This window comes from Tetranychus urticae, chromosome 1, assembly GCF_039701765.1.
Source record: "Tetranychus urticae isolate SD_2017Ah chromosome 1, NJAU_TeUrti_SD_1.0, whole genome shotgun sequence".
Taxonomy (NCBI): domain Eukaryota; kingdom Metazoa; phylum Arthropoda; class Arachnida; order Trombidiformes; family Tetranychidae; genus Tetranychus; species Tetranychus urticae.
The window spans coordinates 2269563-2288390 of NC_142958.1; the positions used below are offsets into that span (position 1 = coordinate 2269563).

The following is an 18828-nucleotide window of genomic DNA, read 5'->3' on the forward strand; positions in this document are numbered from 1 at the left end:
CATCAGACAGGGAAGCAAACGGGCAAAAAGCTGAAGAAGAAAATCTTAGGCGGAGTCAGAATTTTGTGGGTGAAAGAGAAGAAAGAGAAAAAAAGAAAGGAAAGAAAGAGAAAGAAAGAGAAAGAAGAGGGAAAATGGCGGAGGAAGAAAGAGAGGGAAGGAAGAAGAGAGAGGGAAACGAGTTTTGTTTTGTTGCGCTCTCTCTCTCTCTCTCTCTCCTTTGCTCAGTTTTATCATTTTGTTTCTCATTTTCTTCATTACAGTTCAAAGAGAAAGTAATGGTTCGCGTTCATGACTGTGTTCAGTAGTTCAGTACTTCAGCATGTGCCTTCCAATCGGATAATTTTTGTGTCTAATGGATAATACTTATTTCACCTTAATTTAATTAATCTTTATCTGACCTCTCTTTTGTTCATCAATCTTCTTCCTTTTTTAATGGGTAAAACCATGTTGACGCTTTTTTCAAAGCAATTAACCAAAGCTATCGATGAGTGTAAATCATCTGCTGTGATGGCAAAAAAATTTGTTGGTAACATTGAAACAAGAAAATGGTCCATCAAGAAGAAAAACAAAATGAGAGGTGAGTCTAAAGTTGAAAGCTTGACCGTTTAACCTGACCTTTGTTTCTTGGATTTGTTATACTTTAAATTGTACCGTGTTTAGATTAATTGTTCATTTGATTAATCTTACTTGTTGATCAATTTTGTGTGTTCTGTGGCAACCTTTAATGGATACTACACCCAATCGATTTGTGTTTGACCAGTGAATTTTTTCTCCTTATTTGTATTTTCTTAATCTCTCTCCTCTATAAATTGCTTTATGTGGTATTTTTGCTTTTCCTTGCTTATTCTGAATTTGCTTTGCCTGTTTTTTTTCTTCATCTTTCTCGTTTTCCTCTGCCTTCTTGTTTGTAATTTATCATCATCACTGTTTGTTGGTTTGTTTATGTTGCCCAATTCATAAATGCAATTTCATCGTCAAACTCAACATAATTTGACCCAATAGTTAGCTCTATCTAAAATAAATAGCCTTAACTACTTTTTTCCCGTAACCTTCAATCAGTTTTTTTACTCGATTTGTTTTTCATAAATATGGGTACCTTGTTAAGACTTGATATCTCCTACACTTATAAAAACTTGCCATTGCGATCAAATTGATTAATTATTCGCCTTGTTTAATTTAACGCTCAGTGTAGATTGAAAGGAAAGTTTCGGTGCACCCATTTAAAGTTGCAAATTTCTTTGATTACGTCCAATTCCGAAACAAATGTAAATCATGATCCATTTTTTTTGTTCGAGATTTTAAGATATATCTTTTTATATTTTATTTTATATAGCTTTTCAAGTTACAGCAGATGATGACGATGAATACGTTAGTTGGGGATCTGATTTTGATGAATCTTGTTCCGATGATGGTGCCGATGGACGAAATAGTCGAACAAATGATAACTGTGATAATAACGAGGATGATGTGGACGAGGAAGAGGATGAAGAAGACGAAGATGATGTCGATGGTAGGTTATCAGGGCGATGTGGAAGCTATTCTTTAAGTGAAACTGAAAGATCGTCGTGTCAATTGCGAAGCATCAAATGTGCATCAACCTTTGATAATACTTATGAAGCCATCTCGGAAACTCCATCAACATCAAGTTATTGTGGATCTTCTGAAAATAGTTCAACATTTTATGAAACACCACCAGAAAGGAGAAGAGGATCGTGTCCAAGTGAAAAATCGTCGTCCGGCATAGGTGAAATGAATGGTTCCACTCGATCCAACAGTGGAGATGATCGAAGTGAACTAAGTGAACATTGTTCTGTTTATGATTATTCAACAAATGAAAAAAAGCGAATCTCTCAGCATCCTCATCAACTTTCCATTGAAGTTAGCTCAGAGTATATTATGAGAGAGTTGAACCGAAAGAAAAGGTCATTCCTCAACGGATGTGAAGCCTCATCTGAAGCCTCATCTGGTCAATGTTCAGAGCCAAGTCCAAAAGCCCGAATCCGTCCATTAGTTAAACCAGCAATCCCACCAAAGCCTAACTTGTAAGTTGCAACTTTTTTGGCCCTACTTTCCAACTCATGCCTTGTTTTTTTTTACGTTAGCTTTTTCTTCAAAATTTTAAATTGTTCTCAAGAACCAAGTGTGTATGGTCCATGAATTAAATTGATTATTGTTATTCAAATACTCAACCAAGTCAATCAAACAAAGCAACCAACTGATTACTGACATTCAGAACAAGTTACCTTTTAAACAGACAATATTCATTATTTCATCTTTTTTTGCTGTAGTTGTTAATCAAATTGATCATCACGAGCCTACCCTTTAGCTATATGAAGCTATTTTTTTGTTGATCAGTATATCAACAATTATCTTCCCATAATTTCACTTCTCTCTCAATTTTATATGTATATTTACATAATCATTTTCATTTATTCCCGTTTGATGGTTAATATCTTTACAACATTGTGTTAAACTAATCGTAACCTTGTCTATTAATGATTTAATTTGAACCATCAGGAAGTTATATTTGAATGTTATTTTGACCGCAACTCTTTCTTCCCGATTCTTACATTGATGATAAGCTTCCGTGTATCCTGAAGACATTCAAATAATAAACAACCATTATCATCATTATTTTGCATAGCAAATTATCAGGCTACAATCAATGAAATTCATATATACTTCAACTGATTAGTGTTCACCAGTCATCATCAGTCAATAATAATTATCAACCTTCATTTGTTTCTGTTTAATTGACTCGCTATATCCACAGTTGCTTAATTTTGTTTAAAGTGGGACTTTTGGTCGATTAATTTTCTTATTCCGTGCTTATTCAGTGTAAGTGATATCAAGTTGATTTTCAATTTGTTTATTGAGAAATTAGTTCTTCAAAATTGTTTCCATTTGCCTTACAATTAGTTACAAAACCTCTAAATTATCAATTTGCTATCCTTGAGAGTGTCCACTATTTACCGAGACAATCGACTCAATTGTAGATTACAATTAATCTCAATTGTCGCAATCATCTTTCAAGAATATGATCAACTCCTGTTAGACTAAGCATTTGTTTGTATCCCATCAACCTATTTATGGCATTGTTTGATGATCTTGACTCTGCAAAAATATAATTAATCTTATTTATCTACAAATTGAATCTGGTTCATTACAATTTATATCATTATCATCATCATTGGAATGTAATCCTGTGTCCAAAACCATTTCAATTGAGGGTCAGCACTATTTAATTTATCTAAATGTTAATCAACCTTTAAGCCACGGAAACGTATTTTTACCCTTTTTTTTTAATTGTTACTTGAAACCATTAACAATCGGCCATTTCAAAGGTAAATCATAAAAATGATGAAACCAGCAATCAAGTCGAACTATTTGTCTTTAAATTATGACAAACCAAGTGATTCTCATTGCAATGTTTACAATTTATTAGCTATTATTCAATCCAGTGATCATTAAATATGAGAATAATGAAACAACCGAATCAACATTTCACTCTGAATTATCCTAAATTTATCATTCTTTATTTACATGATCATTACAAAACGATGATTAACAAGACAGAACAAAGTAACATCAAGTTGACTCTAAAAATAAATCTCGTATTTTTAAGTAAATTAAAAATTAACATTCAAAACTAAAATGTCATCATAATCTAGACTGTAATTTAGATGTTAAGTTAATCACTTTGAATCTGATTTTTTTCAAGTCTCTCTTTTTTTCCCTTATATATACATATAAATGTATATAAAATAATAACTACAATATAATATCAAATGAATTAACCTCCGTCATAAACTGCAACAACAAAATTGTGATAGTCTAATGATGTTTATTTTACCAAATGATAATCATTATTACGATGATGATAATGATATGAGATTGAAATACATTTCTGTATGTATAACAGATAGTCAATCTGTAAAACCTTACTTGGTTTTACGCTCTTTTTCAACCCACTTTACCGTTAATTTTTGTTGATTGTCTAATTATTTTAACTATTCATGATTTTACTCAGTTGCGTTATTTTTTGCGTAACTTTATAGCCAATCTGTGCAATCAATTTAATAGCTTGATGAAGAGTCACAACGAGTTAACCTGAGTTAATTTTAAGCCTTTATTTTATGCACAAACTGAAGTGTAAGAAAAAAAAAGTTGAACTTGTGATTATAATCATAATCCTGAGTTTTAACAGCTTTTTTGGTGCTCTTGTTGATGTTTCTTGTGAATCTGTTTGTTTACAGCCATTTTTGCATTATTAATGAACAAAATGTGTCATTTCACTCACGATTGTAACTCAGATATACTAACGATAATAAGCTATTAGTTGAATACATGCTTCAACTATCGCCATTATCAGTCACTGTACCTTTTTTTGATCAATGCATCATCTTTTAACCCTTCACTAATTGTCACTTAGATGTACAGATTATCTTGGATAATCTGTTTTACCTTCTTCCCTAACCTTTTAATTTGTTTCAAATTTCAAGAAAACAATGAGTTTTCATTGAGATCCGGTTCAACTTTTTGTCACAATCATATCACAAGATTACTGTTGAGATTAGTTGAGACAACTCGTTTCAAAGTGTTTGTTACACCACGAAATTGGGTGAACCTTAATTTTGTTTTAACACAATCATTCTTGATGTCATTAAAATTTGTACTTGCACTTTTCTTTATGCTAATCAATTGTTGGTAACCAGTTAATTGCTCTGTGTGTGTTTTCGCTGAGACGATTTAATTCTTTCCATGTTTTATTCAGTTTCACCACCACTTTTATTCATTTTTATTCATGCTACTTGACTACTTTCAATTGTTTCACTTTATTCATTACATATTTTGTTTTGTTTCATTGTTCATTTACAGAACTCAGTTCAACCCATCTAAACCTGGAAGCCCTGGAACTAGACGCAAAGTTAGACGTAAAATTGTAAGACCCACTGGGGAACCTCCGCCACCCCCAGTACCTAAATCACCGCCTCCAATCTCACCCGCATCATCTAAACTTTCACTAACTGATCGTCTAGCTGAGTTAACCTTGGACGATTTGAATGAAGTTTTGGGCGTTCAATTATCATCTGACCCGGAAGATAATGATTTTGCTTCTGAAAATGGTGATTGTGTTACATCTGGATCAACTGTAACATTAACTGCATCTAATATTGAAAAAGTAACTGCAGCAGCAGCCAAAGCAGAAGCAGCCGCAGCCACAGCCACAGAAACATCAATAGTTAAATCTAATTGTAATAATGAAACAACCACTTACGTGTTGAATGGTAAAGATCAGCATAAACAGTCAAACCATAATTTAACCAAGAGTGATCACCTGAACCAGGAAAAAATGGGACAGATCAATGATAAGATTAGCAAACTTTATCATCACAATCACAAGAATAATAGTAAACAAAAAAAGAGTAATAAAGATGATAATTACAATTCTGATAAAATATTCTCTCCTGTTGCTACCGATGTTACTTGTATAGTAAATGATGTTGATGATGAGGAGGATTTTGGAGATTATGAGACACCGTTAAACTTTAAATATCCAATGTCACAAAATTTAAACAATAACGCTGACTCTCGTACCACCGCATCCAATAGTGCCCATAGTGGTTCATCATCGACTTGTACTCGATTGGTGTCCCGATCATCTTCCGTTGCTTCAGGATCTTATGTTCCTGATTCAGGATTTTCCGATTGTGCCGGAATATCGCCTTATCCAATCTCACCGCCACCTCCTTTTGATGATAATTACTGTTGCTCTTGTCGTAGATTGATGAAGAGTGTTGGATCAACGCCAAATTTGCACGCCATCAGGCCATCAAGTAGATCTGACCTTTCCCTTTCAACGGTCACTTCAACAACACCATTATCATCATCCTTGTCCTCATCTTCATCAATGAAAAATCAATCAAATACAGTTGGTACATCATCTAATCCACTAACCACAACAACACCAACCTTTGACAATGATAGTCACCACTCGTCATCATCCCATCATCATCACCATCACCATTATCATCATAATCACCATCATCATAATAATAATAATCACCATCACCATCAACATTCACATTCACATTCAACGTCAAACCTTTCACTGTTAACCGTTGATCGACCCAAATTACCAAGAAGTAAACCCGATTGTAGTAACAGTAATAGCAATAATAACAATAACAATAATAGTAATAATAGTCTTACTAATGGTAATCATAGTAACAACAGCAATAATAATAATTCATCAGGAATTAGCTTTAAAGCTGAGTTTGCAGCCAAGTTTGCAGAGAAAGCGGCTTTTGCCAAAAAAATTATCAACTCACGGCCTCCATTTAAAACCTTTGAATCCATTTATGCAACCGGAAAATCATTTGGTTTCTCATCATCATCTTCATCAGCCAACAACAACTCATCGTCATCCGTTAATCATAACAACAATATTAATCGATCAGGATCAACCTGTAACCTTGCTCAAAGACCACTTCCACCATTACCGGATGATGTTATGCCTATTGAAAAGTACTCATGGTTCCATGGACTTGAAAGAGACTCAGCAACCGCTGTACTAAAAGATCTTGGTACAGAAGGAGCTTACCTTATAAGGCCTAGTAAACGAGCTGGACAGTCCAACCCGTTAACCCTCAGTATTTTACACGAAGGAAAAGTTTTCCATTTGAATGTTCGTCGTCGATCCGATGGACTTTACTGCCTAGGAAAAGAGAAGGACAAAGAAAGAGTATGTTGACCCAACTACTAATCAGCTTGAAAATCAAATCATGATTTAAATTGTAAACATAAACTCAAAATCAACAGAGATGGTTAGATAATCACTGTCAGTCTAAATATTTCAGAACATTTTACATTTCCTTTTGAAGCAATTTTACATACAAATGAGCAACAGAATGAAAGTTGGAAATGAACTCAAAATGAGAGGAAATGCTAACGATAATAATAATAATGGTAATATAAATTGTTTTTTTAAAGGTTTAATTGAAGTTTCTATTATGGAAAGACTGATTCATTGATTGAAAATTTGAAACGTCGATAAAAGATTCAACTTTGTTTACATTGAAAAGCAGCAAGGCAGCAAATTTTAAATTACAGTTTAGTATTGTTAATATTTAAACTGTTCATGATCGTTGTTTGAGATATTCAACAATTTTAATAATCTTTCTTTCCATTTTGGCAGTTGAAAATATTGATTAAAATGATATCATGAATGAAAGTTAGAGATGAATGATAATTGGTGAGGTCAAAATGCTATTGTTATGCACAATAACAACGAAGAGAAGAGTTGATTATGGTTCAGAAGCAATGTATTTTAGTGTGTATTTAGGATCAGTTTACTCATTACCGGGCGTATTTTCATGTAGTACATACGATATCTTGAGATTGAGAGGAAAGATGAAAGATGAAACAAAATGATAAATGAAAAAAAGATGAAAGATGAAATATGAATGAAAAATGCAATGATGTTGAAGGTAAAAAAAGCATAATAAGACCCGGTTTTTAGAGTATAATTACTGTTGTTCAATTGTATCTAAAAAATGATGTTACTTTATATTATTATAAAAACTGTGTTTAGTTTATTTTGGTTAGTTTTTCCCTTGAAGTTGATATTACTCCTTTACTTTTCAGGTCAACTCGTGTAAACCGTGATTTTGAACGGCAAAAAAACACACATCTTCCAACCTTGATCAAGCTTATTATGTGTTTGATATAAGAAAAGTTGGAAGAGCAAGAAAAAGTAAGAGGTCAACAAAAGAAAGTAATATAATACAAATTAACGAATTGAAGACGAAACTTCATTTTTCTCAGCATTTCTATCTTCATCTTCATTTCCATCTTCATTTACAAGTATCTTTTAAGCTAACCTTTTGTTGTTGTTTTGAAACAAAAGTTGACCGTCTTGAATGTTGAATTCATTACCTTGAAGACACAAGTAGTCATCATGAATCTCATCTTTCTCATCATTTTGCTTATCACCAGATTCACATGAAGCCTTGACCCGATAAAACACTATCAACACCCCTTGTCTAACAATGAAAGTTAACCATTAACTAATCAATTGCAGTTTCTAAATTGTCCCTTCTCATAGTTAATTGAAATTTACTACCACTTTTTGCTTTCTCAAACCAAACCTGAAGCTTTTGCTGTAGCTTTTACAATTCCTGTTAACCTGATGAAGCTGTTTTTACAATTGAAAACAATCAACTGTTAACATTTTTTTGCTTCCCCTTCAAACCATCAAATTTTAATTGTCAATGATTATTGTTGATAAAATTAATCAACTTGCTTCTTCTCGCCATTTTCAATGTTAATGCTTTTAGCCAAGATTCAAGTCTCTTTTTCAGGCCAATCATTTTTTTGCATTTACCAAGCTTAACCGTTTGTCGTTTACATTACCCTTGATCACTTGAATTGAAATTAATTAACTTTTGAAGCTATTTAAAGATTAGCTCAGCATTATCATACATTTTCATTTCACTTGATTCAGTCTCTTTGTGAAGTCAATCTTGTTTTGTTGAATAATTAAAACTCTGATAGTTGCAAATTTACAATCATTCATCATATTTTGTATACCTAATTGTTGACAAGATTGATGGATTATACTGGAATTTTGTTTTTACTGATTCTGGTTAAATTGTTGATTCAAATTTTCCTACAAACTGTTGAAAGTTTAATTTGGGTTTAAATTTTTCATTAATTTTTCTTCTTTAAATTTAGGACCCAATTTACTCAATCAACAGCTTTAAAATAGTCAATGATTATGAAGATTGTAAGATTGCCTGTTTACGGGTAAAAATCAATTTAATTTCAATCTTAAATTATCTACCAATTAATTGGCAATTTGCGTTAATCAGAAACTTAAATTGATCCTCTTTTAGTCTTCAATGATTGTGGGATTGAAAAAAAAACCCTGAAAATGTTGAATTAATCTGTAAATCTAAGCTTCGATTCATAACTTGATTTGCAATAAAAAACATTTGATTCCTTCCTGATCAACCATATTAACTAAGATTATTGTGTGACTCTTTGATTATCATTTAAACAACCAGTTATCCACAGATTGTTAACTTAATTGTGAGAAAAGCTTTGAAAATTTAATGGCGTTAACTTTTCAATTTTCAAATTGTCTATCATGATTACTTTTAATCACATTTTGCACTTCTCTTTCCATTTAATTGGTATTCACTGAAAAACAGATTATCTGGTTCAATTGACGATTACGAATTATAAAGATGATTAAGATGGAGATAAAGCGAACCCTTGTTGGTTGAGATTGTTTTTTGCACGCTTTTGTTCTGAATTTCATTGAGCATTTCCAATTTCATCCTGATTCATTTTTTTTCTTCATCAACATCATGTCAATGTTTTTGAACGAAAAAATTGAAAACTCAAGTGAAAAAAGGAAGTTTTTTGTTAAATTGTTTCACTGTTCTGCTGTTAAATTAATATTCTGCTCAGATTTTTCTCACTTCATTGTTGTCCAGATTCCAGGTTATCAATGTAAAAGGTTGAATAGAGTTGATAAATGAAATTGAAATTCAGGTTATTGGTCATTTATCCATTAAAATTGAACAATTTTTGATTGATAAGCAAAGCTAAACTTCAACATTTCCACCTTGAATTGCCAAGACAAAGAAATAATGAAATCAATTCAAATTAATAATCAATTGTATTTGAAAATAATTTTCAAAAACAAACTGTTTCTCCTTTTGTTTGATCAACAACAACTTGACTTACATTTTGCAAACCAATCGATTAATGTTAACCTTTGAAAACAATTGGTCGGTCAAAATCAATCTGCAAAAGTTAATTAGTTTGCCACTTCTATCAACCAATTTAACCAACAATTATTTACTTATCAATCTGTCTATCTCTGTTGGTTTTCCTTGTTATTCAATTGTGATTTAAATTTTGATTGTAGTTTGTTTTACTCTGATTGTTTACTAATTGTTTTTTTTATTTCTTACAGACGTTTGAATCTGTTCCTGCTTTGATACGCTTTCACCAGAAAGAGCCAATCTTGTTGACCACAAAAGGGGAATCTGCCGGAATCACCAAATTGATGGTCACCCCAATTTCATCTTCATCAATTTCAAGCTCAACATGATAATTACAATCGTCAATCATGTTTATTTGTCCAACTAAATCCACTTTTTGTCCCAATCTTTTGTCCTCTCATTTTGTCTCTCACTCCTCTTTTTAAACCCTCCTTACCTGATGAATCTTGTTACCTTTTTCCCGTTTCTTACCCTACAATCTTGTTCCTAAACCTATCAAACCATTTCACTGTTTTCCTCTTTCCATCTACTCTTTTTGATAATCAAATCCCTAGTCATGAGCTTAATCAATTGCAATTGAAATAATTATTCCTCTTTTTTACAATAACAATAACAAATCGTAATGTTTAATCTTTTTTGAATTTCTTCGGCCTTATTCAACTTAGTAACCACCATTTACCGTTATCTTTTGACCATGACCAAATAGAGTCATGAAAAGACCACCACAATCATTTTCATCATTATCATTAGTTAATTCAATGACATGGAAAAAAGTAAAACAGGAAAATGAAACGTTCAGCTAAATCTACTACCTAGTAGTTGATCCATCTTTTAAGTTTGAAGTAATGCAAACGGAAAGGACGAGACATCGATTAAATCTCAGCTCAAGAAATCCAGCTGATAAAAAATGAAATAAATTTACATTTACATTTAAATAATGAATCATCACTTACCAGAAGCTGAACCAAGTATGTGCCCAGCGCTGCGAAAAGGAAGCAAATATGAAACTTTAGCAAAATCGACACCTAAACGTATTTGTAAATCAAGTAAACTGGAACCAAGAAGGTTTAAAGTCGCCCCAAAACAAAAATTGCCACATTTGCGAGGAAGGTTTTAAATATGTTATATTTATTGGCACAAATATATGAACTTATAAATTTAATTTTGACTGAAGAAAAGATTTGATAGTTTTGTACCGAGTGAATTGAATGAATGTATATTTTATCTCTACTTGATGAGTGAATAATCGTGTTGATCTTTTGGATTTCTCAATTTAGTCACTGTTTTACTAGCTTGATTCAATCTAAATTTATGCAAGTTTTATTTGTCAATGTTTATCCTGGTTGACGCAGATAAATAAATTTAGAACAATTTAATCAACTTTAAGGTTTTGCTTGAAACAAAAGTTCTTGATTTACTTTGACAAACGCAATGTTTCATTCAGGTTAAAAAACGTAACCACTAATGAAGGTGCCTGCTTTAATTGTTTAAATTTGTCGTCATAACATATTTTCAAGTTGACTTCAATTGCTTTGACCGATACTCGTCCTAAAATAGATCACTTAATTTACAAGTAAAATTTTGATTAACAATTATAAATAACTGTAAAAAGTATTGTAAACTTATAATTGTATTCAGTAAAAGGTTACTTCTTGTCATGGCTGAATGTCTCATTTAGATTGACCATTCGCTGACTATTCAAGAAATCCTAATTTAAAATCAGTACTAATGTTCAAAATTAGATTCATTCTTAAGTTTTGTATTTGCTTTCAAATACTTTTACTGGTAGATGAAAGATCAAATGTTTAAAGATTTGATAAATGAAATTGAAATTCAAGTTATTGTTATTTTTAATAATTACCACTTCTCTCAAGTAAACCAACAATTATTTACTTATCAATCTATCTTTCTCTGTTGGTTTCCTTGTGATTTAAACTTCATAACCATCATTTACCGGTATCTTTTTGACCACGACCGCAAAGAGTCATGGAGTGACAGCCAAGACCAATCATTGGTTGATTCAAAGACATGGATTAAGTTAAATCAACTACCTTGTAGGCGATCTATCTTTTGACATTGAATTACTATTACTTGTTGCTCGTAATAAAATAAGATGGCAGTTTTAATGGCGACTTATACTAAGTGCTGATAATCTTGTGTTTGAGTTACGCAGAAAACCTTTAGGTGTTTTAAAAACTAATTTACAATAAATAATGAGAAGAGTAAATGTTACGACAAGAATAATGCCAAGTAGTCCGACATAATAAAGAAATGTAATTGGATTTTTGGCCATTAAAGTGGCTGCAAGTGCTGGATGAGCTGATTCGCCAAAAACTCCTGGAATGATGATAAGAGTAGCGATTTTTCCAGTAATTGTAATGTGTTTTGCTAGCATTCCATATGCAGCTGAAAATATTGGAGATAAACCCATTCCTAAAAAAACGAATCCAATCCAAATGCAAATTTGATGTGTATTTGCCCAAAGAACACAAATAACGACTCCGAGAAACATGAACAATATATTTACTAGAAGCAATTTAACTTCGGATACGACAAATGTTAATGGAATGAAGATTAATCGATAAAAGGAGAAGCAGGTCCAGAAAACGGTTGCAACTAAAACGCCCGTCTTTTTGTCCATGTGAAGATCGGATTTGACTGAAAATGAAGCTCCAAGGGAACCTGTATAAGAATAAGAAACAGAGGTTATTGTTGTTTCAACTGTATGGAGGTTACTCATTACTTACCAATAACTGCTTCTAAACTGTATAAAAGATGACTGATTAGCACTACTAAAAATATTCCCACATTAGCTTTCAACGGAGACCATTCTGGTTTAGTGTCAGAACTTGTTTCCACAATATTTTTGTTTTTGCTTTGATTGCTTTTCTCTTTCAAAAATATGCATCCGAACGGCAAGGAAATCATCACTGATATGACACCAATGATCATGAAAGCATATTGTGCCTTAACATCACTCGCAGTTGGCTTGACATTAATCAATTCAATTATGGGACTTTCAAAGGTTTCATTTGAGGCACTTTGGATACTTGGTTCTCCTTCTTCTGGTATCAAGAACGGTCGACATATGACTGGAGTAAATAGTGAACCGATTCCCAAGGACATGTGTAACGCTTGTAGCCAATTTGTACATTTATCCTTCCACGTGTCGGCAATCAATGTATTACAGACTGTGATTCGAAAAAATCAGAGAAGATGTAATTTCTATTATTATATGTCTATGTACATGAAGATAGTCTTATTGAAGCTGAATTGGGGTTCAACTAAAATGCTAAAACTTACGGACGTCAATAATGCCCTGAGCAAGACCAGCAATAAATAGGCAACAAGCAGCATATTCAAATTGGAAGAAGTTTGGAGCAGCACCAAGAAAGATACCAGAAATCAAATTGCAAACGGAAAGGACGAGACATCGATTAAATCTCAGCTCAAGAAATCCAGCTGATGAAAAATGAGATAAATTTACATTTATATTTAAATAATGAATCATCACTTACCAGAAGCTGAACCAAGTATGTGCCCAGCGCTGCGAAAAGGAAGCAAATATGAAACTTTAGCAAAATCGACACCTAAACGTATTTGTAAATCAAGTAAACTGGAACCAAGAAGATTCAAAGCTGATCCCAAACAAAAAAATGTCACATATGCGAGGAAGGTTTTAAATATGTTATATTTATTGTCACCGATATATGAACTTATGGATGTCATTTTGGCTGAATTGAAGATCCGATAGTTTCGTATCTAGTGAATTGAATGATTTGCATTTTATCTCTACTCGCCGAACGAAACAATCGTGTTAATCTTTTAGACTTGTCAATTTAGTCACTGTTTTACTAGCTTGATTCAATCTAAATTTATGCAAGTTTTATTCGTCAATGTTTATCCTGGTTGACGCAGATAAATAAATTTAGAACAATTTAATCAACTTTAAGGTTTTGCTTAAAACAAAAGTTCCTAAAATATAATAGATCACTTAATTTACAAGTAAAATTTGATTAACAATTATAAAAAATTGAAGATTTTTGTAAACTTATAATTGTATTCAGTAAAAAGTTACTTCTTGTCATGGCTGAATGTCTCATTTAGATTGACCATTCGCTGACTATTCAAGAAATCCTAATTTAAAATCAGTACTAATGTTCAAAATTAGATTCATTCTTAAGTTTTGTATTTGCTTTCAAATACTTTTACTGGTAGATGAAAGATCAAATGTTCAATAGGCCGAATGGATTGTTACCGATGTTATGATTGAATCAAATGAGATCATACCGAGAAATACTTTGCAGAAATAAGAGTAGATGAATAAAGATTGAAATTCAGGTTATTTGCCATTTATAAAAATTCGTTAGGCACTTCTAAAAACTAATTTAACCAACAATCCTTTACTAACAATCAGTCTGTTGGTTTTCCTTGTTTTTCAATTGTGATTTGAACTTAATAACCATCATTTACCGGTATCTTCTTGACCATGACCGCACAAAGTCATGAGAAGACCACCAAGACCAATCATGTTCAACACAATAATTGGTTGATTCAATGACATGGAAAAAATGGAAAACAGGGAAATCAACGTCCAACAAAATCTACTATCTAGTTGTCAACTATCTTTTGGGTTTGAATTTATATTATTACTATGTATTAATAGTTATCCGTTATTCAATTAAATAGATTAATAAATAAGATGGCAGTTTTAATGACGACTTATGCTAAGAGTTGATAATCTTATATCAATGTTACGATGTAAACCTTTAGGTGTTTTAAAAACTAATTTGCAATAAATAATGAGAAGACTAAATGTTGCGACAAGAATAATGCCAAGTAGCCCAACATAATAAAGAAATGAAATTGGATTTTTAGCCATTAAAGTCGCTGCAAGTGCTGGATGAGCTGATTCACCAAAAACTCCTGGAATTATGATAAGAGTAGCGATTTTTCCAGTAATTGTAACGTGTTTTGCTAGCATTCCATATGCAGCTGAAAATATTGGAGATAAACCCATTCCTAAGAAAATGAAAGCAATCCAAATACAAATTTGATGTGTATTTGCCCAAAGAACACAAATAACGACTCCGAGAAACATGAACAATATATTTACTAGAAGTAAATGCACTTCGGGTACGACAAATGTTAATGGAATGAAGATTAGTCTATAAAAGGAGAAGCAGGTCCAGAAAACGGTTGCAACTAAAACACCAGTCTTTTTGTCCATGTGAAGATCGGATTTGACTGAAAATGAAGCTCCAAGGGAACCTGTTTAAGAATAAAAAACAAAGGTTATTGTTTTATCATCTCAACTGTTTAAAGGTTATCACTTACCAATAACTGCTTCTAAACTGTATAAAAGATGACTGATTAGCACTACTAAAAATATTCCTACATTAGCTTTCAATGGAGACCATCCTTTTCCAGTTTCTGAACTTTTTTGTACATTGTTTGTGTTTTTGCTTTGATTGCTTCTCTCCTTTAAATATATAAATGCGAATGGTAATGAAATTATAACTGAAACTGCGCCAATAATCACGAAAGCATATTGTGCTTTCACATCACCGGCAGTTGGCTCGATATTAATTGGTTCAATTATGGGATTTTCAAAGGTTCCATTAAAGGCACTTTGAACACTTGTTTCTTCTTCCTCTGGTATTAAGAACGGTCGACATATGACTGGAGTAAATAGTGAACCGATTCCCAACGACATGTGTAAGGCTTGTAGCCAATTCGTACATTTATCCTTCCATGTGTCGGCAATCAATGTATTACAGACTGTAATTCAAATAATCAAAGAAAAATTCATATCAATATTCATATACAATCTGTCTAGTAAGGCTTAAAAGACTTTAATTATAAATTTTGGTTAAAACAAAATGCTAAAAGCCACTAATTACTTACGGACGTCAATAATACCCTGAGCCATACCAGCAATGAATAGACAACAAGCAGCATATTCAAATCGGAAGAAGTTTGGAGCAGCACCAAGAAAGATGCCAGAAATCAAATTGCAAATTGAAAGGATGAGACATCGATTGAACCTCTGGTCAAAAAATCCAGCTGATAAAAAAACAAATCTTCATTAATTAACTCTGAAATATATTGCCACAATGAAACATGACTTACAAGAAGTTGAACCAAGTATGTGACCAGCGCTACGAAAGGGAATCAAATATGAAACTGTAGCAAAATCGACACCAAAACGTATTTGTAAATCAAGTAAACTGGAACCAAGAAGATTCAAAGCTGACCCCAAACAAAAAAATGTCAAATATGCTAGCAAGGTTTTAAATAGACAATACCTTTTGTCACAAATATATGAAGTTATGAATTTCATTTTGGCTGAAGTGAAGATCGTTTTGCATCCAATGGATTGAATACATTTATATTTATCTCTACTCTCTGGATGTGATAGTCTTGTTCTTGCACAATTATGATTATCAATTCGATTACATCTCAATAAAACTGAACAATTTTCTTATTTTCACCAGTCCACCTGATGGAAAATTCATTTCAAATCTTTTTTCCTGATTATACTTTTTATTATGCGGTATTAGGGTAATGCAGTAATCGCGGTAAGAACTAGGAGTTTCTTCAGGCTTGCAGTGTTGTCAGGGTACTTGGAAGCCAAGTGCACCAGAATTACAATAAAATGAAATATTATTTTCGCGAGAGCATCGCGTTCGGCTTTCTCAAGAATATTTAAATCAAGTCTACTTTTGGTATCAAATTAATCCAAAAAGTCCAATCTTTTCTAATACTCTTTTCAATGACCGTTATTTTACATTTCAATTCATCCCAAATGTTACTAAGGGCCTTTTTCAAATCAAATTTTTACAGCCTTATGTGACCCAATCAATTGAGATGGTTTATCCACTGCTTTACTCTTTAGGTCCAAAGTTGTGGAGTGGATCAAAGAGTTACGGTATTAAGTGGATCCAGTGGGATGGAACATGGAATGGTGAAAGAAGAACGATTTTTCCATCATTCGCACCTGAATTTCATTATAAAACAAACCATAAAAGATATGTTCAATGTACAAGTATTTCCCCTCTACGAACAATCCCTGAATCTCCATGTAAGGCAAGGTTAACAAGTCATCTATTCATTGTATCAATTCATATTGAGATGTATAAAACTTCAAGATCCATAATCAATTATTAGCTAATAATTACAACATGAAGAGATAATTTTAACGATAACAATTGTAAAAGTTTGTAACCATCTGATGAACAAAGTACTCATTGTGAAGAAAATAGATTTGGAGTGAATTGCGTCTCCACAACCAAAAGTCACAGTTTTACTTTAGCTTGGTTTAATAACGATCTAAATCAATGCAAGTTTTGATGTCAATGATTATCCTGGTTGACGCAGATGAATAAATTTAAAATATTAAGGTTAAACTTGAATCAAGAAAAGTCCTTGATTTACATTGACAAACTGATTGTTTCATTCAGGTGAAAAAAGTTGTAACCACTAATGATGTGGCTTCTTTAATTGTTTACATTTGTCGTCAAAACATTTTCAAGCTGACTTCAATTGGTTGACCAATACTCGTCCTAAAATAGATCACTTAATTTCAAAGTAAAATTTTGATTTTGTTTTCCAACATCAACATTTGTCCATTTACATTTGCATAAACAATTATAAATATTTGAAGACTATTGTAAACTTATAATTGTATTCAGTAAAAGGTTACTTCTTGTCAAGGCTGAATGTCTCATTTAGACTGTACATCAGATACTATTCAAGAAATCATAATTTAAAATCAGGACTAAATGTCAAAATTAGATTCTACAGTTTTGTGTTTACATTCAAAAAATTTTACTGGAAGATGAAAGATCAAATGTTTAATAGGCCGAATGGATGGTCACGATGTTATAATTGAATCAAATTAGATAAGAAGAGATCATCAAGAAATACAAATAATGCACATTCTAAAACTTTCAATTTCAAGTAATATTCATTAAGATTGACAAAACAATTTTGAACTTCAAAATTTGAAGTTCAAACTAACTCATTAACTACTGCTATCTATTGCGCTTTTTAAACATTTATTGAAATCTATAATAGCGCCAATTTTGGATTTTCTAGATGCAAGATTTATTGAATGTCTTGATTAAACTCGATAATTGAAATTGAAAGATTGATCATTTTTATCAAGAAAACTGATTCCTAGTGACTGAATTTATCGAAATTTAAATTGCAGAAAATGATCACCCAAGGCAATTAAATCGTATGAGTAGTAATTAGGGTTCATCACTTGTTTTGTTGCTGTTATATACACCAAAATTGTAATCCGACCTTAGAAAGTGAGTCAATATTTGTATATAAAATTGATTGATTGTGCCTTGTGGCTTGAAATTAGTTGTCCTCAATTAAATAACAATGTCACCTAAAAACAAAAAAACTAATAATAATAATTTAGTAAGTAAAATAAAGAAAGTCAAAATTGAACAAAAACCTGATAACCGGAAAAATGAGTAAAATTGTATTTTTATTAGACACTGAAGGTGAGTATAATGTTTGGGTATAATGCGTACCCTGGAAGGCTAAGTGGCTCTATGCCCAAACAGTCCAGTGATGACACATGTACAAATCTAGTAAAACCCAAAAGAAACAGAAAACCTAAATTTTGAACATAACGCTGAGAACATAAGTGTTAAAATTTTAACATATCAGCACATAACAAATAAAAATTAAACAAAAACAATTAAAATAAACAATCAAATGGCGATAAAGTCACATCAGTCAGTCAGTCAATGAAAATTTGGACAAGTCGTAAGTCTACAAGTTGTAAGTCGACTCGATAACATGTTAGGCAAACTTATCTGCACTCATTTACTGGTGTTTTGGTTGTTGGATCGTTAAGCTTCATGTCTACTACAATGTAAGTAATCAACTCATTTTGATTGAACTGTTCAAAAATTTGAGATTGTCATAATGGTTCCACACTTTCTTCAATGTTATTTTGTCTTTCTGATAGTTTTGCCTCTAAAGCCTTAGAATTAGGAAGTCAACC

The 18828-nt window shown here is 32.1% G+C and overlaps 3 protein-coding genes across 3 annotated transcripts; 1 reads left to right on the forward strand and 2 right to left on the reverse strand.

Annotated features, from left to right (window-relative positions):
• Nucleotides 1-257: 257 nt before the first annotated feature.
• Nucleotides 258-10430, forward strand: LOC107363701 (uncharacterized). The gene is made up of 4 exons (XM_015930971.3): nucleotides 258-580; nucleotides 1337-2045; nucleotides 4882-6748; nucleotides 9992-10430. The coding sequence occupies exons 1-4, from the start codon at nucleotides 436-438 to the stop codon at nucleotides 10127-10129; spliced, it is 2859 nt and encodes a 952-aa protein (XP_015786457.2). The 5' UTR covers nucleotides 258-435; the 3' UTR covers nucleotides 10130-10430.
• A 1384-nt stretch (nucleotides 10431-11814) lies between these two features.
• On the reverse strand, nucleotides 11815-13609 carry LOC107363719 (solute carrier family 60 member 1-like). The gene is made up of 4 exons (XM_015930992.3): nucleotides 13319-13609; nucleotides 13104-13262; nucleotides 12548-12991; nucleotides 11815-12482 (listed from the first exon to the last, which is right to left on the reverse strand). Exons 1-4 carry the CDS (start codon nucleotides 13527-13529, stop codon nucleotides 11923-11925), a joined length of 1374 nt encoding a protein of 457 aa, XP_015786478.2. The 5' UTR covers nucleotides 13530-13609; the 3' UTR covers nucleotides 11815-11922.
• An 885-nt stretch (nucleotides 13610-14494) lies between these two features.
• LOC107363709 (solute carrier family 60 member 1) lies at nucleotides 14495-16244 on the reverse strand. Its single transcript, XM_015930981.3, has 4 exons — nucleotides 15933-16244; nucleotides 15708-15866; nucleotides 15138-15581; nucleotides 14495-15071 (listed from the first exon to the last, which is right to left on the reverse strand). The coding sequence occupies exons 1-4, from the start codon at nucleotides 16141-16143 to the stop codon at nucleotides 14512-14514; spliced, it is 1374 nt and encodes a 457-aa protein (XP_015786467.2). The 5' UTR covers nucleotides 16144-16244; the 3' UTR covers nucleotides 14495-14511.
• Between the last annotated feature and the right edge of the window lie 2584 nt (nucleotides 16245-18828).